This window comes from Rhinatrema bivittatum, chromosome 6 (assembly GCF_901001135.1).
Source record: "Rhinatrema bivittatum chromosome 6, aRhiBiv1.1, whole genome shotgun sequence".
NCBI lineage: Eukaryota > Metazoa > Chordata > Amphibia > Gymnophiona > Rhinatrematidae > Rhinatrema > Rhinatrema bivittatum.
In genome coordinates, this window is record NC_042620.1 from 257,952,069 (window position 1) to 257,977,341 (window position 25,273).

Consider the following 25,273-nt stretch of genomic DNA (forward strand, 5'->3'; position numbering starts at 1 on the left):
TTACTACGTACCTGTTAATTTCCTTTCATTTAATGAAGGATAGGTCAAATTCCAACAAGTGGGTTATGCATCTCAGCCAGCAGATGGAGTCTGAACAAAAGCGGACGTCACGGCTATATAATCCCGCTAAAACATCAGCCCACCAGTATTCTCCAGAAAAGCCAAACTGTGGACAAACTTGATTAAACTTGATTATTAGCAACAGGCAACTATTCATATTTCTCAACCAACAGGAACACTGAGCTCAGTCAAAAGAAGAAACATATCTAGCAAACTAAGGGCTGGAGAAGCCACTTACCATTTATCAATGAAGAGCAAGAATCATACTCTGCATAGCTTGCCCTAAGAAGGCTAAACACAAAATCCAAATCCAGCAGCCGAGGGTGATTCTGAGACTGAACTACCCTTCAGAAAGGAAAGGAAATTATCAGGTAAGAAGTAATTTCTCCTTCCTTAGCGTTTGGGTAGGTCAATCCCAATGAGTGGGAAGTGCAAAAAGTAATCCCAAAAAGGGCTGGAGGTTGCCAGTGGTGCAGTCAAAACTGCCCTTGCAAAAGCGGTCCTTTCTAGCCCTAACATCCAAGTGGCAATGCTTGGAGAAGGTTGCAAAGATGTCATCAATGCTCAGCAAATTTCAGCAGGAAACAAACGAAGCTCAGCCCAGGATACTGCCTGAGCCCGCGTGGAATGGAGTCTAATCTGCTTTGTTAAGGCAACCTCAGCAGCCACACAGGCTGCCATAATGACCTCCTTAACCCAGCAGGCAATTATTGCCTGCGTCACTGGTTCTCCCCCTGCTTACCTCCACCATGGAGCACAAACAGGCGATCAGACTTCCGAACAGTCTTAGTCATCTCCAAGTACCGCAGTAAATGACACTTAACGTCCATGGAACGCAAAAGATGGTACCTCTGCTTCATGCGTCCCTATCTTAGGCAAGCAGAGAAATGAACTGATTCAAATGTGAAGTCCGAAACCACTTTGGGCAAAAAAGGCTGCACAGTCTGAAGCTGAGCCACACCTGGAGTCATACGGAGGAAAGGCTCATGGTAGGAAAGAGCCTGCAGCTCAGAGACATGTCAAACAGCATGTTACCAGAAAAACTGTCTTCAAGTTAAGCAGCCGTAAGGAAAGAGTACGCAGCAGTCGGAAAGTCAGACCTGCCAAGAACTCGAGGACCAAATTAAAATCCCACAAAGGCACCAGAAGTTGCAACAGGGGTTGAAGATGTTTAACTCCCGCAAGAAACAGGATCCGTCAAGATGGGAAGACAAAGGCCTTCCATTGACTCTTCCCCTGTATCAAACCACTGCTGCAACTTGAACTTCAAGATGTTAAGGGCCAAACCCTTAAGCAACCTGTCCTGTAAAAATTCCAATATGAAAGGAATATCCACTTTAAGCAGTTGAGTAACTCGCTCAGAACACTAGGCCTTAAAGACCCTCCAAACTCTAACTTAAGCTAGAGAAGTAGAAAATTTCTGGGCCCGAAGAGTGGAAATTACAGAAGGTGAATAACCGCACTTCAACAACCAAGCCCTTTCAATGGTCAAACCACAAGATGGAATCTACCCTGATCCTTGTGCAGAATGGATCCCTGGCATAACAGATCCACACAAGACATTAGCTGGAGGGGACTGCCCACCAGAAGTCTCTGGAAATCCGCGTACCATGGCCTTCGAGCCCAATCCGGAACTACTAAGAGGACGGTGTTGGTTTGATTTGCAATCTTCTGTACCAGCCTGCCTATCAAAGGCCAAGGTGGGAACGCATATAGCAGGATTCCAAGTGGCCACTCCTGAACAACAGCATCTATGCAAATCACTTTTGGGTCCCGACAGCGAATGAAGCAGCATGGAACATTTGCATTGTTGAAGTTCACCAACAAGTCTAGATCCGGTAGGTACCATTCTCCTGGGTCCAAGCTGCTCCTGCTGAGGAAATCGGCTCTGATATTATCCTTTCCGGCAATGTGAGAGGCAGATATGCTTAGGAGATGCTCCTCTACCCATACCAAGAATGCATTTATCTCCTCTGACACCTGTGAACTCTTAGTTCCACTCATGATCAATGTAAGCAACTGCTGTCGCATTATTGGACATTATCTGGACTGCCTGAGCCTCTAGCCACTCTGTGAACTGCAGGCACGTCAACTGAACAGCTCGTGCCTCCAGTCTGTTGGTGTTTCACTGCCACTCCCACTGCGTTCCAGCGCCCCTGCACCACCAACTCCTGACAGTGAGACCATCCAGCCACGAAGGCTAGCATCCATTGTAAGTACCATCCAATCCGATGTCATCAGGGATATTCCCTTCCTGAGATGGTCCGCATGTATCCATCGATTCAACTGGGATTTCACCTCTAAGGGAAGGAGCAGCCTCACCGCATAGTTCTGCGACTGCAGATGCCATCGGGAGAGCAAGGTGCGCTGAAGGGGTTGCATATGTGCCCTTGCCCAGGGAACAACTTCTAATGTGGCAGCCAACCACCACAGGACCTGTAGATAAGATCACATGGTCAGATGAACAGAGTTCCGCAGGGATTAGACTCGCAGCAGACACGAGAGGATAAGATACTCCAGCAGAAACACAATGTCCTGCCTTATATCAAATCGAACCCTGAGATACCCAAGGGTCCACGACTGCTGCAAAATTGCTCTTGGCCAGAATCACCACCCAGCCTAGTTCATGTAGCAAAGAAACCACCCTGCAGGAAACATGAAGAATCTCTTCCAATATTTTGGCTCGAATCGACCAGTCATCCAGATAAGGATGAACTAGAATGTGAAGGGCCGTCGTAACAAAGACCATGACCTTGGAAAATGTCCTGGGTGCTGTGGCTAGTCCGAAAGGCAAGGCCTGAAACTGGTAATGATGATCCAGGATGGCAAATTAGAGGAACCGCCAATGTTTCTGCCAGATGGGAAAATGCAGATCACCTCAGTCGACAGTTCCATCCTCACAAATGGTCTCTGGATCCTGTGGTAACGAACAGAATCTTCCAACACTGGGGTCAACCAATAGACCTCTCTGCACCTGAACTGAATCACAATGTGGACAGATTCTGCTCCCTGCACAGGCAAAACGAGTTACCCATGGATGCCTTCTCTCGCCCCGGAACATAGGCCTCCTATACGCGTATCCCGTGATACCGCTGATAGCCAAACTCTCGTGAAGCTACAAGAGGACAAAGGGTCAATGATATTCATACCCCAGTACTGGCCTTGACAAGTGTGGTTTCCCATGCTTCTCGACCTCTCGATCAGAGAACCCATTCGCCTGGGCACAGCGTGCCCACTTTCAGAACCAAGGCATGTTACGCCGTCCGAACCTTCAGACCCTATCTCCCACAGCCTGGATATTGAAAGCTTGATCCTGCAACCGCTCAACCTTTCAACTGATGTCTCTCAAATGCTTGTAGCCTCACGAAAGCCTTCCACACGAAAATCCCATCGTTCTAAGTGGAATAGATTCACCATATGGTGCATGCAAAAAGGTATCGACCCTTTTTCCTGCCCCACTCCATCTCTATTAGACAATCTCTGGCACCTTTCAGACTCTGGTCTCCAGACATCTTCGGTGAGGGTAAACCTGAGTGCCATCTCAGCGTATCACAAGGGAGTTGGGGATGCCCCGGTAACAGTGCAACCCCTTGTGAGTAGGTTTATGAGGGGCCTACTACAACTCACGGCCACCAGTCACTGAATGGGACCTAAATGTAGTACTTACAAGGCTCATGCGCTCCCTGTTTGAGTCTTTGCACCCTTGCGATGTTAAATTTCTTACTTGCAAAGTTCTCTTCCTAGTAGCCATTACATCTTCTCGAAGGGTTAATGAGTTACAAGCACTTGTCACATACTCACCCCTATACCAGGTTCCTACATGACCCGTACTCACCCTAAATGCCTTTCCAAGGTGGATACTGATTTCCACTTGAATCAGTCCATAGTCTTGCCCACCTTTTTCCCAAGGCCTCACTCTCAACAAGGCGAGAAGGTTTTACACACCTTGGACTGTAAATGTGCACTTGCATTTTACCTAGACCGCACTGCAGTCCATAGGAAATCCTCTCAACTCTTGTTTCTTTCGATAAAAAACAAACCAGGAGTTGCAGTGGGCAAACAAACTCTCTCCAATTGGCTAGCACACTGTATTGAATTCTGCTATGACAAAGCAGGCCTTCCTCTCCAGGGACGTGTGAAGGCACACTAAGAGCCATGGCAACATCAGTAGCACACTATCGTTCAGTACCAATTGCTGACATTTATAAAGCTGCAACATGGAGCTCTCTCCACACATTTGCAGCACATTACTGCCTGGACAAGGAAGGACGTCACGACTCTGCCTTTGGCCAATCCATCTTGAACTTATTTCCAGTATAATCCCAACTCCTTCCACATCCATCTGCTGTGATTTTCAGGCTGCCTCATTTTTTCCAACAGTACACCAGTTGTTGTGCTTGTTGCACAAGTTGTACGCTGCTGGTCCAAAACAAATATGAGTCAGCCTGTAGCTTGCTAATCACCCACATGTGAGGACTACTATCCTGCTTGTCCTGGGAGAAAGCAGAGTTGCTTACTTGTAACAGGTGTTCTCCCAGAACAGCAGGATGTAGTCATCATGAAACCCACCCTCCACCCCGCGGAGTTGGGTACGAAACGTTTTATTATTTTATTTTTTCACTCGCATCTTTTGCTACAAACAAGACTGAAGGGAGACACACATGCTCTCTTTCACACACTTACACAGATGATCTCAATCAAATGCTCTCACTTACACACAGGCTCTAAATCACAGTTACACATACACACTATCAATCACACATACATTCTCTCACTTACAGACAGGCTGGCTGGCTGTCTCTCTCTCACTTCCTATCCCTCCCCCCCCCGAGCACAAATGGTAGCTACAGCAGCCTCCTCCTCTAGCCCCCGCAGGCCAAGAAAGAAGAATCCCATCGGCCACGGGAGGCTAATTCTGCTGTCTCCTGTGCTGATTTCTGGCTGCTTCTGATTTTGCTCGGGGCCCATGCTACTGCTCGGGGCCGATGCTGCCGCCGATACTTTTTCATGCAGCATGGCTCTTTCTTCTTCCCGCGCACCACACTGCACATCACTTCCTGTTCCGGGCCAGGGAGGCAGGTGCGGGAAGAAGAAAAGGCCCAGCCGCAGTAGCCAGCCTCCACTAACACTGCTGCTGTTCTCATCCAGGTTTGAATGTGCTGATAGCCCGGGCGGCAACGGCAGTAGTTGAAGATTGTCCAGGAAATTGGCTTCTTATTTTCCGACAAACGTAGGACCTGGGTCTCTCCCCATTTACTTGACATTTTTTCCAATTCACTGCCAAACAAAAGCGAGCCTTTGAAAGGAAGCTTTGTCAGACTGGATTCTGAAATAGTATCTGCAGACCAGTTGCACAGTCACAACTGTCAACTGGCAGCAATTTTTGAAGCAGTTCCTCTGGCAGCTGTGTGAACCAAGTCACAGCCCGCATTAGCCAACCAATCACAGACCCCATGCCACCAGTCTCTTGACAAAGCTGCAAGGTGGCCTGAGCTACCAAGGTGCAACAATAAGCAATTTACAAATTCATGTTATTGCCGCAAAAGCTTGCTTCAAGATAGCCTCAATCCTCTTACCCTGAGCATCTTTCAGAGCCACACCTCCCTCTACCAGGATGGTGATAAGTTTCATGACAATACACCAAAGCATCCACCTTAGGGAAACCCAACTGCTCTCTGTCTCTGGCTTGTGGATCCAAGGGGTATAAACCTGATAAGACTTACCCTCCTTTAAAGGAAGCTTCTGGCACATTCCATCCAGATCAATCTACTCCTGGATTGCATCCAAGAGGGGAAAAACAAGAAGCCTTGCACAGGGTGACCAAAATGGGGACACAGAAGAAGGATCCTAAGTACCAGCCACTCCAAAGGTCTGAGATATCAGACCTGGCAACACATCTCTCTGGCTCCAAATCTAGGAGACTATTCCCCTTTCTCACCAGAAAAGCCCCCACTGTCATCATCGGTAGCATCCTGATCCATCTGCATTTGAGCTCTGTCAAACCGCACTGTGCTGTGGCATTTGACCATGGAGACAGGCGGAGGAGCACTTGGAGCATCTGGACCTACCTTAGTAGGAACAGTTGCTTTGGCATTCCAGCCCTGTAGAAATGTCTGCAATCCCTGGAAGAATTCTACTCAGGTAAAGAAGGCCAGGTCCATTCCAAGACTCGACCTGCTGACCAATCAGGGGAGGATACACCCGCCTGCTGTATCTTCCTCGGTTCCACTCCCCTCAGACCGAGGAGATGGACCATCATTGGTAAAGTTGGAAGGTGGCAAATCTTCATAAGAATCCAGGCAGCACTGACACAAGAATCCAGGCAGCACTGACACAAACTCTGGTTGAAAGGTTCCGATGTGGCAGGCAGCACAGATATATACACACTAAAGTTTCTTCGCTGCAGGCGCCATGCTGTAAGCACACAGCCTGATAAAGGCTCGCGTCTAGCTTTCCTGCGCATACAAATGCGCACAATATGGACGCACAATAAATGTGCATCCAAGCACTATTGGACGCCCAAACTGGATGCCCAGAACCAACTCCTAAACTGGGCGCACAGGATGTTTGGTGCTCTCATGGACAACACTACTCATATGTGTGATTACCTGAATTGCCTGTCTTCAGGAAACAGGAAAATTCAGACTTTATACATAGAACATTTTAACTTTTTAATCTTTTATAGTACAAAATCCCCTTTTGCTAGGTCTCTTGGTTTGCCCCCTGGACCTCTACTCTAGTATATATTTTTTTAAATCTCTTTTCTAGTGTAAATTATGAGATAGCAGGAGCGTAGCAAATATGATTTGTCTCACGAGATAAAACACGAACTAGGGCAGGAAAAGGGGTGGGTCTGAAAAGTTTCCCTGTGATAAAGTGTTCACAGACATTTGCTTTTCTGCAGATAATTTTTGCAAGGAAAATAAGTTGTGTAGATTTGAAGTTATAATCTATGTGCATTATTTTCCTTCCCTAAGCTAAAAATGCCCCCAGGAATACCTACTTCTAATGCATCTAAAGTATGCAGGTAATGGAACCCTGCATGTTTTTAGCCAGGTTAAAAGGGTGAGACATTTTCAGACTACCCTTTTATCTAGGTAAATGGCTTTTTAAAATTGTTTTCTCCAAGATATGTTTCATCTCAAAGAACAATCATTTCATCATACAGGAACGCGCAACCCTTCTATAGAGGCCTTGCTGTTTCACAGCAGATGTGCTGCAGAAAAATGGGACTGGCTTCTTACCTGTGTGTCCAAGGCTTCCAATTCTTGCACAGACACAGGGTATGCATTCAGGTATTTGTCTTTGTCCTTCTTGCTGATAGGGTAGTACCCCTCACTACGGGCAGAACCAGTCTGGTGCTCTCGCAAGCCATCCTGGCACTTTTTCTTCTTCTTGGGGTTGAGGATATTGGTGAGTGAAAACAGATTAAGGAAAATAAGATTTTACATACACAAACACACATATATAACTATATATATATATACCTATATTAAAAACAGCACAAGCTGAAGGAGGTTAAAGAGAGGTTAGAATTGGACTGAAAAGTCTCTAAATGCTAATTCCCAGCACTGCTATCAACACTGATTTTTTCAGGGTAACCCACAATCTCCCAAGTGTTTCAACTTTAATCCCTGCATCTGCTTCTGTGACTGAGATGCATCATGTTATCTTCCCTGTGTCTCATTTTTAATCTTGGTTCTAAGAAGTTTGCATAACTATCTCCCTTGAAAGGATATTGGTGTGATGCACCCAGTGTGTATCATTCAGCCAGTCTGTGCTGTGGTCTTCTTGCAGTAGCTTCTCATAGGTATGCTTCAGGTAATACATGTCCTCTAGATCAATGCCACAGTTCCAGATATCATAGAGGATGGTCATCTGCTCGAATTCACTGCGTGCCTCAAAATGCTGTGGCAGTGGAAGTCCTTGCTTAGCCTGTGACCTTAGCAGTCTTGTCGAACCTACCTCCTCTTCCTGATGAAGAACCTCACCTGGCTCTGCAGGGAGAACTACAGCTGCCTCTACTTCCTTTTCCCTGTCCCTATGTTTCTTCTTTTTTGACTTGTCCAACTTAGTCTTTACACTCTTTGAGGACTCAGCAGTAGTATCAGCAGCTGGCAGTAGCAAGCGAAGCTCCCCAACCTCCAAATCTGGTTTCACAGCAGTGACGGTTGAGTCGGAGATACACACCACCTCCTCAGGTGCCTCCCACACCTCTTGAGTTCGGTCAGTGAATAGCTCTACATGGAAGATATCCACAGGTTCCTCCAGTCTGGCTGTCTTCCTCACAGCAGGCATAGGTTTTACTGCCATGGCATAACTGTGTTCCAGAAGGATTAAGTTGCATCGGCGCAAGTTTAGAACCTGCTCCTCAGTCTCATCTGAGGTTTCCATGCTTTCAGAGTCTTCCTCCTTCAGTCGGTCCTTCACCTGGTCCAGTGGCAGTGGACGCGGGGAGAAACTGGAAGTGTTGGCAAGCTCCAGCAGAGAGGAAGCACTCAGCTGTTCTCTCACTCTCAATGGGTCTGGGCTTGGGGGTTCTTCAGGGACCAGGCAGGACTCTGCCATTTCAGAGCTTCGGGAGCGGGAACGTGAACGGCCCCGAGCCCCAGGTATCTCTTCTCCCCAAGCTTTCACCAGGGAGGCATGGTCAATGGGCAGGTTTCGTATAGTCCTCTGGAGCGGCTTTGGACTCTCCTTTTTCTGGGGTGCTGACCTGCCAAGAAGTGGTGAGCTAGGCACCTCAGGGGAGGAGGAAGGAACATTGGGAATGGCATCTACTTCATCTGGAGGTTTTGCGAGAATCCTGGAGCTCTGTATGCTTGGGGGAGATGCAGGCACAGCAATGTTGACAATTTCTGGAGGGAAGGGTGTAGCCAGCACTGAAAGAGGTGGAGACAAAGGTGGCAAGGATGCTTCAGGCTTGTGGGGGGCTTTGGCCAGAGATGGCTCCAGAGCTTCACTATTCATGCTAGGCAGGTCCTCGGGAGGTTTCATGACAAGAGAGAGAGGAGGTGGAGCTGCAGCAGCAGAAGGAAAAAGGGATGGACCATCAGCCAACTTTTCAGCTGTGTCATCTTCAAAGGCTGCCGAGAAGGAAACTGTCTTCCGCCTCTTCTTGGGGGGTGGAAGGAGAGGAATTGAGGGGGAGGACAGGGGCTCATCAAGCTTTAAGATGGGTGGCTCTTCAGGTATAGGCATAGCTGCTTCCACCTTATCCTCCTTTAGAGATGTCTGACACACTGCATTATCTACAAGAGATGGAGAAACAAAGAGGGCTGGAGAGGAAGCCAGAGGTGTAGTTACATTTTCATCATTCACAAGAAACCCTCATTATCAATTGCCAAGATAAAAAGAGCAGAATTGCTTACCTATAACAACTGTCCTCCAAGGATAGAGGACACAGTCTTTACACATGGGTGAAGGCATCAGATGGAGCCCAGGTCAGAGGTTTAACTGAAGCTCAAACATTTTTGAAGGCTCTACTGAGCAAGTGTGACCTTCCCACATCAGTGGAGCATATGAGGCCCCTCTTAGTTCAGTATAAAGCTATAGAACTTCCACCAACTCCTAGAAGAGGAGGGTGGAATTGTGAAGACTATACATATATATATATATATATATCCTGCTGTTCTCTGAGGTAAACAATTCTGCTTTTTCCGAGCAGGATATGATAGAATTCATGTATGGAAATCTCTAATCACAAGCTGACCCAAAATAAAAAGGAACAAACAATGCCAAACGTAAAACAATATTTTGTAATTTCTAATTTGTTTTAAGGCAACCAGGGAATCATAAGAACGGGCACTACAAAGGGATGGAGTTGGATTCTAAACCCAAATAAACCATGCAAGATAGACTGAACAAACAGACAATTCCATCTGGAATCTCTATTCAAAAACAATGAGATGTGAATTTGTGGATCGAACTCCACATCACAACTCTACCAATCTCTTCCATAGAGGTTGATCTCAAGTAGGCTGCTGACACTGCTGTGGTTTTGACATGCCTGTCTAAAGTCAGACCTCTCTAGGCATGACAAAAAAAGATATAGGGTTTGCTAAGCATAAATAGTATTCTCCATAGACAGAAGAATAAATGTAGAGATTACTTACCTGATAATCTCCTTTTCCTTAGTGTATGCAGATGGACTCAAAACAAGTGGGTATAGTGTGCTTGTGCTAGCAGTTGGACACGGATCTGATGTCAGCACGGGTACATATACCCCCACAGGAAGTGCAGCAATTCAGTAATCTTCCTTGCAAAAGCTTTATGGATATATGTGTGACTGACCGATCGATTAAATGAACAGGATTACCCTAACCGATTGATAGTGTTGACAGTGTTCTCAACCGGAAGGCGTCGACACCCAGCAGGGTGGATGCCCTATATAAGAAAAACATGGCTTACCGTGAGTCGGTGAATCCCCATGTATGCCGGCAGCCGGGCGGGATGCTGAGTTCATCTGCATACACTAAGGAAAAGGAGATTATCAGATAAGTAATCTCTACATTTCCTAGCGTGTAGCAGATAGACTCAAAACAAGTGGGATGTACAAAAGCTACTCCCGGACTGGGCGGGAGGCTGCCCGAGGTCCGTTTAGGATTGCCCTCACAAATGCTGTGTCCTCCCTGGCCTGAACGTCCAGACAGTAGAATCTGGAGAAGGTATGGAGGGAGGACCACGTCGCTGCTTTATATATCTCTGCAGGCGACAGCATCCTAGTTTCTGCCCAAGAGGCCGCTTGCGCTCTGGTAGAATGAGCCTTGACCTGTAGAGGCGGTGGCTTTCCTGCCTCTACATAGGCCGCCTTGATAACTTCTTTGATCCAGCGGGCGATGGTTGGCCGAGAGGCCGCTTCCCCTTGTTTCTTCCCGCTGTGTAGGACGAACAGGTGGTCCGTCTTTCGTACTGCTTCTGACATTTCCAGGTATCTGGACAACAGCCTGCCGATGTCGAGATGGCGCAGTATTCGACCTTCTTCAGACTTCTTCAAACCTTCCGTGGTTGGCAAGGATATGGTTTGGTTGAGGTGAAAGTGTGAGACTACTTTGGGTAAGAAGGAAGGAACCGTGCGAAGATGGATAGCCTCTGGAGTGATTCTGAGAAACGGATCACGGCAGGACAGTGCTTGTAGCTCTGAGATGCGGCGTGCTGAACACACAGCCAGCAAGAACACCATCTTCAAGGTTAACAAACGGAGAGACAGGCCTCGAAGGGGTCTGAAGGCGGATCCCGCTAGAAATTCCAACACTAGGTTGAGGTTCCACAGGGGCACCGGCCACTTCAGTGGCGGACGAATGTGTTTGACTCCTTTCAGGAAATGTGAGACGTCTGGGTGTTTGGCAATGGTGTTGCCGTCACTCCTGGGACCGTAACAAGACAGCGCTGCCACCTGAACCTTGATGGAGCTGAGGAACAGACCCTTCTGAAGTCCATCTTGCAGGAAATCCAAAATGATAGGGATTTTAGTGGCGTGTAGATTGGTGCTGTGAGTGTCACACCAGGCTTCAAAAACTCTCCAGACCCTTATATATGTGAGTGATGTCGAGAACTTGCGTGCTCGGAGAAGTGTATCTATTACCGGCTCCGAGTATCCCCTTTTCTTCAGTCTAGCCCTCTCAATGGCCAGACCGCAAGAGAGAATTGAGCTGGATCCTAGTGTAGGATGGGACCTTGCCGCAGCAGGTCCCTGTGTGGAGGCAGGGGTAGAGGATTCCCTGCCAGTAGTCTTCTCATGTCTGCGTACCAGGGTCTTCTTGGCCAATCCGGGGCCACTAGAAGAACTACGCCTCTGTGCCACCGAATCTTGTGTATAATGGCGCCCAGCAGGGGCCATGGAGGAAAGGCATATAGCAGGATCCCCTGAGGCCATGGCTGTACCAGGGCATCGATGCCCTGGGATAGCGGATCCCGCCTGCGGCTGAAATATCTGGGTACTTGAGCGTTGGACCTGTCTGCTAATAGGTCCATGCCCGGCGTCCCCCACTGATCCACAATCATCTGGAAAGCTGTGGGCCACAGCTGCCATTCCCCTGGATTTAGGCTTTCTCTGCTGAGGAAGTCTGCCGTGGTGTTGACCTTCCCGGCGATGTGAACGGCGGAGATGTCCTGGAGATTCGCTTCCGCCCAAGTCATCAGGGGGGCTATTTCTAGGGATACCTGTTGGCTTCTGGTTCCGCCCTGTCGGTTGATGTATGCCACCGTGGTGGCGTTGTCTGACATCACTCTGACCGCTCTGTTGCGAAGTCTGTGGGCAAATCGCAGGCACGCTAGCCTGACTGCCCGTGCCTTTAGTCGGTTGATGTTCCACCTCGACTCTTCTCTGTTCCACCGCCCTTGGGCGGTCAGTTCTTCGCAGTGTGCTCCCCATCCATTCAAGCTGGCATCTGTAGTGAGCAGGGTCCAGGTTGGGGAGGACATTCTTGATCCCCCGGCTCATGTGGCCGGGCTGCAACCACCACCGTATCTGATTCCGCACTCTGGCTGGTAGAGGTAGGTGTGTGGTGTAGTTCTGTGATCGTGGGCTCCACCGAGATAGGAGGGCGCGTTGTAATGGTCTCATATGAGCCCGCGCCCATAGTATCACCTCCAGAGTGGATGCCATAAGGCCGAGGACCTGTAGGTAATCCCAAGCTGTGGGCCGGGTGGCGCTCAGCAGGGCCTGCAGACGATTCCGGAGCTTTGATCTTCTCTTGGAGGTCAGGCTGACCTTGTCTTTCTGGGTGTCGAATTGGACCCCTAGGTATTCCAGCGACTGAGAAGGTAGTAGGGAACTCTTGTTCAAGTTTACTACCCATCCTAGGCTTTCCAGAAGAGCAATAACTCTGTTGGTTGCCTGGTGGCTCTCCTCCAGTGACTTTGCCCTGATCAGCCAATCGTCCAGGTAGGGATGGACAAGGATTCCTTCCTTCCTGAGTGCCGCCGCCACTACTACTATGACCTTGGTAAAGATCCGCGGCGCGGTGGCCAACCCGAAGGGTAAAGCTTGGAACTGGAAGTGCTGATTCAGGACTTTGAAGCGTAAATAGCGCTGGTGATCCCGATGGATTGGGATATGCAAATAGGCTTCCGACAGATCTAGGGAGGTGAGAAACTCCCCTGGCTGTACTGCATTCTTGACAGACCGCAGAGTTTCCATGCGAAAGCTGGGGACCCGTAGGTGTCGGTTGACTGACTTGAGGTCCAGGACGGGCCTGAAAGTGCCCTCCCTTCTTGGGTACTATGAAATAAATGGAATAATGCCCAGAATTTATCTCCCCTGCAGGCACTGGGATTATGGCTTTTAGGGCCACGAGCCTCTGCAAGGTAACATCTAGTGCCGCCCTCTTGAGAGGTGAACAAGGAGATTCCACAAACTTGGCCGGCGGGAGCCGAAGAAAATCCAGGTAATACCCTTCTCGGATGATGGCGAGGACCCACTGGTCCGAGGTAATCTCGAACCACATGCGGTAGAAGAGGGTTAGCCTGCCCCCTATGGCTGCTACCCCCGGATGGGTTGGCTGATTGTCATTGTGGATTGCGGCCGGGACCAGAACCCGAGCCGGTTCTCCTCTTGTTGTGCTTAGCCCGAAAGGGCTGGTTCCTGGCCTGAGAACAAGGTGCTTGGTAGCGAGCCCTGTAAGGGTTGAAGCACTGAGAGTTTCTACCTCTGGATGGCCTAGAAAAAGAACGCTGGCTCCTCCTCGACCTGTCTTCTGGTAGACGGGGTAATGGAGAGGCACCCCATTTATCAACCAATTTCTCGAGATCGCTGCCGAACAGTAGGGATCCCTTAAAGGGCATTCTTGTGAGGCGCGTCTTGGAGGAAGAGTCGGCCGCCCAATTACATAGCCAGAGCTGTCTCCTGGCTGCCACTGAGGATGACACTCCCTTGGCTGCCGTACGGACGAGGTCGGAGGCTGCGTCAGTGAGGAATGCGAGAGCTGATTCCATGTCTTCTCCCAGGGTGTTGTTTCTAGGTTGCGATAAACAGGAACAACGCGTCACCACGGTGCAGCAGGTCGCGATTCGAAGGGACATGGCTGCTACCTCAACGGCTTGTTTCAGAATGGTGTCCATGCGCCGGTCATGTGCATCCTTGAGGGCCGCTCCCCCCTCAACCGGAATGGTGGTGCGCTTCACAATTGCGTTAACTATGGCGTCTACCTTGGGGCACACCAGCAGCTCCTTGGACGCCGGGTCCAGAGGGTACATATGCCTGACAAGGCCCGACCCCCTTTAAATGCGGCCTCCGGCGCAGTCCATTCCAGATCGATTAGCTGCTGTGCTGCTTGTAGGAGGGGAAAATGGTGAGCCGTTTGGCGGAGGCCCTCTAACAAGGGGTTCATTTTAGGGTCCCCTGGGGTGTCCTGGCCCGGAATAGCCAGTTCTGATAGGCATTGTGAGACCAGGCCTGGAAGATCCTTTTTCCGAAAGAAGCGTCTCATGGTCCGATAGGGTTCTATCTCCGAGGGAAGTTCTCCCTCCTCAGGGGGCTCCTCATCTTCCTCGGAGCAATCCGAATCCCCATAAGTGGGGCTTCTGGGTGGCGAGTGGCAGTGCCTAGGTCTCGAGGGTCCAGGGGCCGGATCATCTGGAATGGAAAGACCCATTCGAGGAGCAGACTGCATCTGGACAAAGGCGTGGATGCCCTTGAATAATTCCACCCAGGAAAGCGAAGCCGGATCTGGCCTTAGGGGCACCAGGTATCTCGGGTTCCCTGGCTGCTCACCGCAGCCTGCTAAGTCCGGAGTGTTCCCTGAGGAACCGCTGGGCTGGGACCGGTCCTGGCCTGGAACTCCCATGGCCTCCTCACATTGGGCACATAGTGAGTCTGCTTCCTCGCTCTGTGTGGCTCTGAGGTTGCATGCTGAGCAGAGGCTTAGAGCTCTTATGCCTGATTCTGGAGGTGCCGGCTCTGCGGACGTATGGGCTCTCCTATGCTCCATACGCTTTGCAATATGTATCGCCTACTAATATGCGCTTGTCTTATGAGTGTGCGCTTATCAACCTGCGCTTAGCTGCATGCGCCTATGAACGGGCGTCTTATGGACGTGCGGCTAAGAACGTGCGTCTTATGAACGGGCGTCTATGAACGGGCGTCTATGAACAGGCTTCTTATGAACGTGCACCTATGAACGTGCGCCTACCCACGGGCGTCTTATGAACGTGCGCCTACCCACGGGCGTCTTATGAACGTGCGCCTACCAACAGGCGTCTTATGAACGTGCACCTATGAACGGGCGTCTTATGGACGTGCGCCTATGAACGTGCGCCTAACCTAGCGGCGTGTGCTTAGCCAGCCTGCGCCTATCCGCATGCGCTTAGCAACGGGTGCCTATCTCAGCGTGCGTACAGCAACGTGCGTCTAGGTGGCGAAGGCGAGTAGGCAGGTAAAATGGCGACCTCCTTGGCGGGCTGCCACTTAGGCAGGCCCCGCAAATCCTCACTTCCTCGGAGACCACAGTAAAGATGTACGCCGTACCTAGTCTTCGGCACTTCCCGGCTGCGACCCGGGCGGTCTCCGGATGCGGGGGGAGAGGGTGAGTACCTTCACCGCCGCGCTCGAGGAAGTGCACCCGCTGCCTCTAGGCCGCGCCCGAACTCGTCTCGCTCGGGGGCCAAGTCCTCGCCGGGACAGAGGCTGCCTCTATGCCACGCCCGAGCCCTTCTCACTCGGGGGCTAGGTCCCTGCCGCGAGTCGGCCACCGGACCGAGGCTCCTACCTCCGAGGGACCACGGAAGTCAGCTCGGGAAACTCAACTGGGGGAGGGACCGAATGGTATCACAGCAGGAGTGCGGGGCTCGTCTTCAGTAGGTTTCTTCTAGGAATTTAGTAGTTTAGAATTTGGAAACACGCTCAGCGAGCATGAGGTAGCTCCAAACTGCTTTGGAGATGGAAATTACTGAATTGCTGCACTTACTGTGGGGGTATATGTACCCATGCTGACGTCAGATCCGTCTCCAACTGCTAGCACGAGCACACTATACCCACTTGTTTTGAGTCCATCTGCTACACGCTAGGAAATTAGCTATAACATATGGATGAAATCATCTGTTGGCACCACATGGAACTTTTTTTCTTAGCTCATAGAGTTTTTGTTCTACTGAGAATGTGCAAGAGTTCCTGGGTAGGCATTGCTTCATGAGCCACTCAATTGATTTTACAGCTAAATCTAGCTAAGTAGTTGACTTTCCAGGGAAGCAGGTGGGTAATTAGTATGGCTAATTTATCCCACTGTCTATGGAGAAAGCAGAGTTGCTTACCTGCAACAGGTGATCTCCGAGGACAGCAGGATGTTAGTCCTCACACATAGGTGACATCATCAGATGGAACCCCGACACAGAAAACTTATGTCAAAGTTTCTAGAACTTTGACATTGCACACTGAGCATTCCCAGTATGCCCTATACCACGCATCTACACGGGGTCCTTCTCCAGTCTTATAATAGAATAATATATAAATGAAAAAAATAGGAGAAACCCAACTCCGTAGGTTGGCAGGCGGGTTTCATGGAGGACAATGAAAAGAACCAACTGATCCGAGGTTACACTGAGCCAATGGTTTGCGAAAACCCCAGCCTGCCCCCGACCTGTCACTCCAGCGTCCCAAGTACGGGTGACAGCTCTACACTCCCTATGACTCTGTCAAAACTCCGCACCTGGTGTACACTGAGGTGCCAGCTGGGGCTTGGGGGGCTTTCTGCTTCCTGGGAAAGCCGCAGGAACCCTGATGCTGCTGACGGGAGCAAGGGGGCGAAGAATAGTAATTCCTCTAACAAAAGAAAGATTTCCTCTGCCCAGATCTGGCTGACCTCCTAGAGGAGGACGACGGGTCTGGAGTGGTGGAGATTTGTTGGAAGGTTTCATGGTGGTCCCGGAGCTGGGCCCAGGCATCCCTTATCCTATCTTTGAAGAGATTCTCCCCAGCACACGGCATGTCAGAGAGTCGTTCCTGTACCTCTGGTCAGAGATTCGAGGCCCATAGCCATAAGAACATGAGAAATTGCCATGCTGGGTTCAAGGCCAAGGGTCCATCAAGCCCAGCATTCTGTTTCCAGAGGTCAAACCAGGCCACAAGAACCTGGCAATTACCCAAACACCAAGAAGATCCCATGCTACTGATGCAATTAACAGCAGTGCCTATTAGCTAAGTAAACTTGATTAATAGCAGTTAATGGACTTCTCCTCCAAGAACTTATCCAAACCTTTTTTGAACCCAGCTTCACTAACTGTACTAACCACATCCTCTGGCAACAAATTCCAGAGCTTTATTGTGCGTTGAGTGAAAAAGAATTTTCTCAAATTGGTCCTAAATGTGCTACTTGCTAACTTCATGGAATGCCCCCTAGTCCTTCTATTATTCGAAAGTGTAAATAACCGATTCACATCTACTCGTTCAAGACCTCTCATGATCTTAAAGACCTCTATCATATCCCCCATCAGCCATCTCTTCTCCAAGCTGAACAGCCCTAACCTCTTCAGCCTTTCCTCATAGGGAAGCTGTTCCATCCCCTTTATCATTTTGGTTGCCCTTCTCTGTACCTTCTCCATTGCAACTATATCTTTTTTGAGATGCAGCAACCAGAATTGTACACAGTATTCAAGGTGCGGTCTCACCATGGAGCGATACAGAGGCATTATGTCATTTTATTAACCATTCCCTTCCTAATAATTACTAATGGTGAGATTACTTACCTGATAATCTCGTTTTCCTTAGTGTAGACAGATGGACTCAGAACAAGTGGGTATAGTGTGCTCGTGCTAGCAGTTGGAGACAGATCTGACGTCAGCACGGGTACATATACCCCCACAGGAAGTGAAGCTCTTCAGTAATCTTCCTTGCAAAAGCTGTTATGGATATATGTATACTGATGATCAAAGAAAAATAGTGAAAACAGGATTCCCCTGACCGATTGATAGTAGCTGGAGACCGCCAGCATTCCCAACCGGAAGGCGTCGACACCTGGCAGAGTGGACGCACTCATGTAAGAAGTGATAAGGCTTACCTTGAATCGGTGAAACCAATGACTGCAGGCAGCTGGGCGGGATGCTGAGCCCATCTGTCTACACTAAGGAAAACGAGATTATCAGGTAAGTAATCTCACCATTTCCTGTCGTGTAGCCAGATGGACTCAGAACAAGTGGGATGTACAAAAGCTTTACTCCCGGACTGGGCGGGAGGCTGCCTGAGGACCGTGTAAGACTGCCCTCGCAAATGCTGTATCCTCCCTGGCCTGGACATCCAGACGGTAAAACCTGGAGAAGGTATGGAGGGAGGACCATGTCGCCGCTTTACATATTTCTGCAGGTGACAGCATCCTAGATTCCGCCCAAGATGCTGCTTGGGCTCTGGTAGAATGGGCCTTGACTTTCAGAGGCGGTGACTTCCCGGCCTCCACGTAGGCCGCTCTGATGACTTCTTTAATCCAGCGGGCGATCGTGGGCCGAGAGGCCGCTTCTCCTTGTTTCTTCCCGCTGTGAAGGACGAACAGATGGTCAGTCTTTTGAACCGTTTCTGTCATTTCCAGATATCTGGGCAGCAATCTGCCAATTTCGAGATGGCGTAGCAAACGCCCATCTTCAGATTTCTTCAGACCTGCCGTGGTTGGCAAAGATATGGTCTGGTTGAGGTGAAATTGTGAGACTACCTTAGGCAAGAAGGATGGAACTGTGCGAAGATGGATAGCCTCAGGAGTGATTCTGAGAAAGGGATCACGGCAGGACAGTGCTTGTAGCTCTGAGATGCGGCGTGCTGAACATACCGCCAGCAAGAACACCATCTTCAAAGTGAGAGAACTGAGAGACAGGCCCTAAAGGGGTCTGAAGGTGGATCCCCCGAGGAAATCCAAAACTATGTTGAGGTTCCACAAAGGCACTGGCCACTTCAGTGGCGGACGAATGTGCTTGACTCCTTTCAGGAAGCGAGAAACATCTGGATGCGTGGCAATGGTCTTGCCATCCCTCCAAGACAGTGCAGCCACCTGAACCTTGATGGAGCTGAGGGAGAGACCCTTCTGAAGCCCATCCTGCAGGAAATCCAGAACAATAGGGATAGTAGTCGCATGTGGATTGGTGCCATGAGTGTCGCACCAGGCTTCAAATACTCTCCAAATCCTGACGTAGGTGAGGGATGTGGAGAACTTGCGAGCTCGGAGGAGTGTATCCATCTCTGGCTCCGAGTAACCTCTTTTCTTCAGTCTAGCCCTCTCAATGGCCAGACCGTAAGAGAGAATTGAGCTGGATCCTCGTGAAGGATGGGACCTTGACGTAGCAGGTCCCTGAGCGGAGGCAGGGGGAGGTGCTCCCCTGCCAGTAGTCTTCTCATGTCCGCGTACCAGGGTCTTCTTGGCCAGTCTGGTGCCACTAGAAGAACTAGGCCCCGGTACTTCTGGATCTTGTGGATAAGGGTGCCCAGCAGGGGCCACGGAGGAAAGGCGTATAGCAGGGCCCCTGGAGGCCATGGCTGAACCAGGGCGTCGATCCCGTGAGAGAACGGATCTCGCTTGCGGCTGAAGTATCTGGGTACTTGAGCATTGGACCTGTCCGCTAGTAGGTCCATGTCCGGAATCCCCCAGTGATCCACAATCATCTGGAAGGCTGTGGGGGACAGCTGCCATTCTCCCGGATTTAGGCTTTCTCTGCTGAGGAAGTCTGCCGTGGTGTTGTCCCTTCCGGCGATGTGGATGGCGGAGATGTCCTGAAGATTTGCCTCTGCCCAAGCCATCAGCGGGGCTCTCTCGAGGGACACCTGTTGGCTTCTGGTTCCGCCCTGTCGGTTGATGTATGCCACCATGGTGGCGTTGTCCGACATCACTCTGACTGCTCTGTTCCTCAGTCTGTGAGCATATCGCAGGCAGGCTAACCGGACTGCCCGTGCCTCTAGTCGGTTGATGTTCCACCCTGACTCTTCCCTGCTCCACCGTCCTTGGGCGGTGAGTTCTTCGCAGTGTGCTCCCCATCCGCTCAGGCTGGCATCTGTGGTGAGCAGAGTCCACATGGTTGGACTGCAACCACCACCGTAGCTGAGTCCGCACTCTGGCCGGTAGAGGTAGATGCATGGAGTAATGCCGGAAGCGGGGGCTCCATCGAGAGAGCAGGGAGCGTTGTAGAGGTCTCATATGGGCCCTTGCCCAGGGTACCACTTCCAGGGTGGATGCCATGAGACCGAGAACCTGCAGGTAATCCCAAGCTGTGGGCCGACTGGCTCCCATCAAGGACCGAAGACGCGTCTGAAGTTTTAATCTTCTCTTGGTGGTGAGACTGACTGTGTCTGCCTGGGTGTCGAACTGGACTCCCAGATATTCCAGAGATTGGGAAGGCTGTAGGCAACTCTTGTTTAGGTTGACTACCCATCCCAGGCTTTCCAGAAGGGCGATCACTCTGTTGGTTGCCCGATGGCTCTCCTCTCGCGATTTCGCCCTGATCAGCCAATCGTCTAGGTAGGGATGGACAAGGATTCCTTCCCGTCTGAGCGCCGCTGCTACCACTACGATCACCTTGGTGAAGGTCCGCGGTGACGTGGCCAGCCTGAAGAGCAAAGCCCGGAACTGGAAGTGGCGTCCCAGCACCTTGAAGCGTAGGTAGTGCTGATGATCCTGGTGAATCGGGATATGCAGGTAGGCTTCTGATAAATCCAAGGCAGTGAGGAATTCTCCTGGCTGTACTGCGTTCTTGACTGAGCGCAGAGTTTCCATGCGAAACCTCGGGACCCGTAAGTATCGATTGACTGACTTGAGGTCCAATACGGGCCGGAAAGTGCCTTCTTTCTTGGGTACCATGAAATAAATGGAATAATGCCCAGAATTCATTTCCCATGCAGGTACCGGGAGTATGGCTTTCAAGGACAGGAGCCTCGCCAAGGTAGCTTCCAATGCTGCCTTCTTGTGGATCGGACACGAAGATTCCACAAACCTGTCCGGAGGTAGATGATGGGTCCAGAAAATAACCCTCTCGGATGATGGCGAGGACCCACTGGTCCGACGTAATCTCGACCCATCTGGGGTAGAAGAGGGTTAACCTGCCCCCTATAGCCCCATCCCCCAGATGGATCGGCTGAATCTCACTGGGAGGCGCAGCCGGGGCCTGCACCCGAGCCGGCTCCCCTCTTCTGTTGCTTGGGCCGAAAGGACTGGTTCCTGGCCTGAGGACGAGGTGCCTGGTAGCAACCCCTATAGGGAATGAAGCATTGAGAACTTCTGCCTCTGGAAGGCCTTGGAAAGGCGCGCTGGTTCCTTTTGAACCTGTCTTCCGGCAGTCGAGGTATTGGAGAGGCACCCCATGTGCTGGCCAGTTTATCAAGGTCACTTCCGAACAGGAAAGAACCCCTAAAGGGCATTCTGGTGAGGCGTGTCTTCGAAGGAGCATCGGCTGACCAGTTCCGTATCCAGAGCTGCCTCCTGGCAGCTACAGAAGATGAGATCCCCTTGGCTGTTGTACGGACTAGGTCTGATGCAGCATCCGTGAGGAACAAGAGAGCGGACTCCATGTCTGCCGCCGGAGCATTGTTCCTGACCTGTGACAAACAGGAACGTATCACCACTGTGCAGCCGGTTGCGATTCGCAAAGACAGAGCTGCCACCTCAAATGTCTGTTTCAGAATGGCATCCAGTCGCCGGTCGTGAGGTTCCTTGAGGGCCGCCCCCCCCCCCCTCAACTGGAATGGTAGTGCACTTGACCACCGTGCTAACCAAGGCGTCCACCTGAGGGCACGCCAGCATCTCCTTGATTGCCGGATCCAGGGGGTACATGCCTATCAGGCCCCGACCCCCTTTGAATGAGGCCGCTGGTGCAGCCCATTCCAGATCTATCAGTTGCTGTGCGGCTTGCAAGAAAGGAAAATGGCGGGCTGTAGGACGAAGACCTTCCAGCAGAGGGTTCTTTGTAGATGGCACCGTAGTGCTGGGGCCTGAAATATCCAACTCCACCAGGCACTGAGATACTAGGTCGGAGAGATCTTCCTTGGGAAAGAACCGCCTCATGGTTCGATATGGCTCCATCCCCGAGGGAAGTTCCCCCTCCTCGGAGGGTTCTGATTCAGTCTCCGAGACATCAGGGTCCGCCTGAACCGGGCTGCCCGGAGGCAGGTGTACTTGCCCACGATAAGGGCGCGAAGGTCCAGGGGCAGAATCCGCTGGAGCAGCAACCGGAGCCGCAGCAACAGGAGCAGCAGCCACAGCAGCAGGGCCTGGACGGGAAGCTGATTGCATCTGTACAAAGGCATGGATCCCCTTAAAGAGATCCACCCAGGAAATGGAAGTGGTCTCAAGTCGTCGGGGTACCAGGTCCCCCGGGATCCCAGGTTGTCCGAGACTGCCTGCGAGATCCGGGGTGGCCCCTGGGGAACTTTCAACAAACCTCGGTTGAGACTGGTCCTGGCCCGAGGCTCCCACTGCCTCCTCACATTGGGCACAAAGGGAGTCTGGCTCCTCGCTGTGCGTGGCTCTGAGCTGGCATGCTGAGCAGAGGCCGAGAGCTTTCATGCCGGAATCAGGAGGCGCCGCCGCCGGAGACGCCTGGGCGTTCGATTGTTCCATTGCACGCTGATTAATATGCGGCAGCAATATGCGCTTAATGCAATAAGCGCTCAAATATAATATGCGCTCAATACAATATGCGCTCAATACAATATGCGGTCAGTAATATACGCTAAACACAATATGCGCTCAATAATATGCGGTCAGCAATATACGCGAAACACAATATGCGCTCAATAATATGCGGTCAGCAATATACGCTTAATACAATACCTGAACAGGGCCGACAAAATGGCGACCTCCGCGGCGTGCCGCATACAGGCAATGCCGCTAATCCTCGAACTTCGGAGACCAAAAGTAAAAGTTTTGCGCCTTACCTGATCCTCGGCGTTTCCCGGCTGAAACCCGGGCGGTCTCCAGCTTGTGGGGGGAGAGGGGAAATACCTTCACCGCCGCGCTTGAGGAATGCACCCGCTGCCTCCCAAGTCCACACCGGGACCGAGGCGCCTCTTAGCCCGACCCAAGCCTTCCTGCTCGGGGGCTTGGTCCCTGCCGCAATTCGGCCACCGGACCGAGGCCTAACCTCCGAGGGACCACGGAAATCACCTCGGGAAACTCAACTGGGGGAGGGACCGAATGGTATCACCGCAGGAGTGCGGGGCTCGATGTTCCTGTAGAAATTTGGGAAGTAGAAAATAGAAAGTAGATTGGAAACACGCTCAGCGAGCGTGCAGGCTCTCCAAACTGCTTTGGAGACGGAAATTACTGAAGAGCTTCACTTCCTGTGGGGGTATATGTACCCGTGCTGACGTCAGATCCGTCTCCAACTGCTAGCACGAGCACACTATACCCACTTGTTCTGAGTCCATCTGGCTACACGACAGGAAACATTTTTTGCTTTTTTGACTGCTGCAGCACACTGAGCTGACGATTTTAAAGTATTATCCACTATGATGCCTAGATCTTTTTCCTGGGTGGTAGTTCCTAATATGGAACCTAACATCGTGCAACTACAGCAATGGTTTTTTTCCCTATATGTCCACATTAAATTTCATCTGTCATTTGGATGCCCAATCCTCCAGTCTTGCAAGGTCCTCCTGTAATGTATCACAGTCCGCTTGTGATTTAACTACTCTGAATAATTTTACATCATCCGCAAATTTGATAACCTCACTCGTCGTATTCCTTTCAAGATTCCCGCTGCAGAGACCCTCAATGCATTCTTGAAAACATCGTAGGTTGCTCAGACCTCATGTTTTCCGCATTCCAGGCCCTTATGCACTAGTAACATGAGGGTGTCCTGATGCTGTTGAGGCAGCTGCTCAGTCACCTCCTGCACCTGCTTCCAGATGTCCTATGAGTACTGGCTCAAGCAGAGATGATAGGAAGCTATGCAGGCAATGAGCATGGCCCCCTGAAACACTTTCCTCCCAAGAGCATCCATTGCCCTGTGGTCTTTCCCCAGGGATGCTGAGTAATGGGTCCGAGAATGCATGATGGGGCTGCTAACACTTAACAAATCCAGCAGCCTTCTAGATGAGGTAGGCCCCGTCAGCCTTCTTATTAACAGGAGGTGTTCCCATATCCTTAGCAGGAACTCCTTCAGGATATCATCTACCAGGAGTGCCACGATCTCCTTAGGAGGCTCCGCAAACCCGAGGATCTCAAGCATTTTGCACCTGGCATCCTCCTCAGTCAGTTACTGAAATGGGATGGCTACCGCCATCACCCTCACAAACCCTGCGAAGGTTAAGCCCTCAGGCGGAGAAGGATCAAATGGGAGATCCTCGGAGGACGATTCCATGGATTCATCCCCCCCAGTGGACACAGGGATCCTCATCCTCTATGTAAGCAACAGGGAATGGGGCCCTAGGCATTCTGTCTTCGTCCAAAGGTGCAGGCACTAGCAAAGCTGAATGTGGGGCTACAGGCCTCAGTGTCTCTGCTGGCCTAAGTGGAGCTTCCTCCTCTGAGGAACTGACAATGACCGCCATATCGGTAGGGGGAGGCTGCAGTGTCCCAACAGGCACCGACACCATCCCGGTAACAGATGCCAGCTGGGTCAGTGACACACAGATGAGTGCACTGAACTTCTCCAGCAGCAGTTGGTTCTGTTGTTGCCACAGGACTGATGCCTTGCATCGCCCGCGCCACGGCCAGCTGGACTTGCGCTCCAGCTCCTTCTCGAATGGTGCCGATGCTAACACTGACTGGGAGAAAGGAAGGGTGGCCAGATCCTCTTCGGATCTGTGAGACGGATCGGTGACTGGCAATAGGACTGGTGGAGACAGTCACGGTACCCCGGCATCAATGGAAAAACGGGTGCTCCTTGCTGCAGGGTTGCTTTGGGGGCATCACGCTCCCACCTCAGAGGCCTATTGGGAGCCGTCTGGAGCCCTTTAAATTTCATCAGCGATCCCAGCGGCATTCCTTTTGGCCCGACGCCCTCCCTCCTTCCTTCGTTAGCTCTCTACCCTCCCTTCCACTGGGGTTCGCGCAGCCCATTTGGGGGGTGAGCCGTGCGGAAAGGGAGAGGGGCGAAACCGACCGACCCCCTGAATCCAGAGGGAGGAGGAGAACCACAAGCTTTACCGAGAAGGGAACCGCATGGTGAGTTAAGCCGCGCCCCCACCTCAGACGGCCTATTGGGAGCCGTCTGGAGCCCTTTAAATTTCATCAGCGATCCCGGTGGCGTCGCGCACCCGAAGGAGCATGACCTAAGGGGCCTGCCCCTTAGTGTGCCCCTTTGTGAGCCC

The 25,273-nt window shown here is 51.1% G+C and overlaps 1 protein-coding gene across 1 annotated transcript in view; it reads right to left on the reverse strand.

Moving 5' to 3' along the window:
• The window catches only part of SETD1A (SET domain containing 1A, histone lysine methyltransferase), a 374,529-nt gene that overhangs the window by 71,837 nt on the left and 277,419 nt on the right, over nt 1-25,273 (reverse strand). The window contains exons 14-15 of the mRNA XM_029606903.1: nt 7,800-9,311; nt 7,305-7,477 (exon numbers count right to left, since the gene is read on the reverse strand). Of these exons, the coding sequence (XP_029462763.1) occupies nt 7,305-7,477; nt 7,800-9,311 (1,685 nt within the window). The remainder of the gene's footprint in view (nt 1-7,304; nt 7,478-7,799; nt 9,312-25,273) is intronic.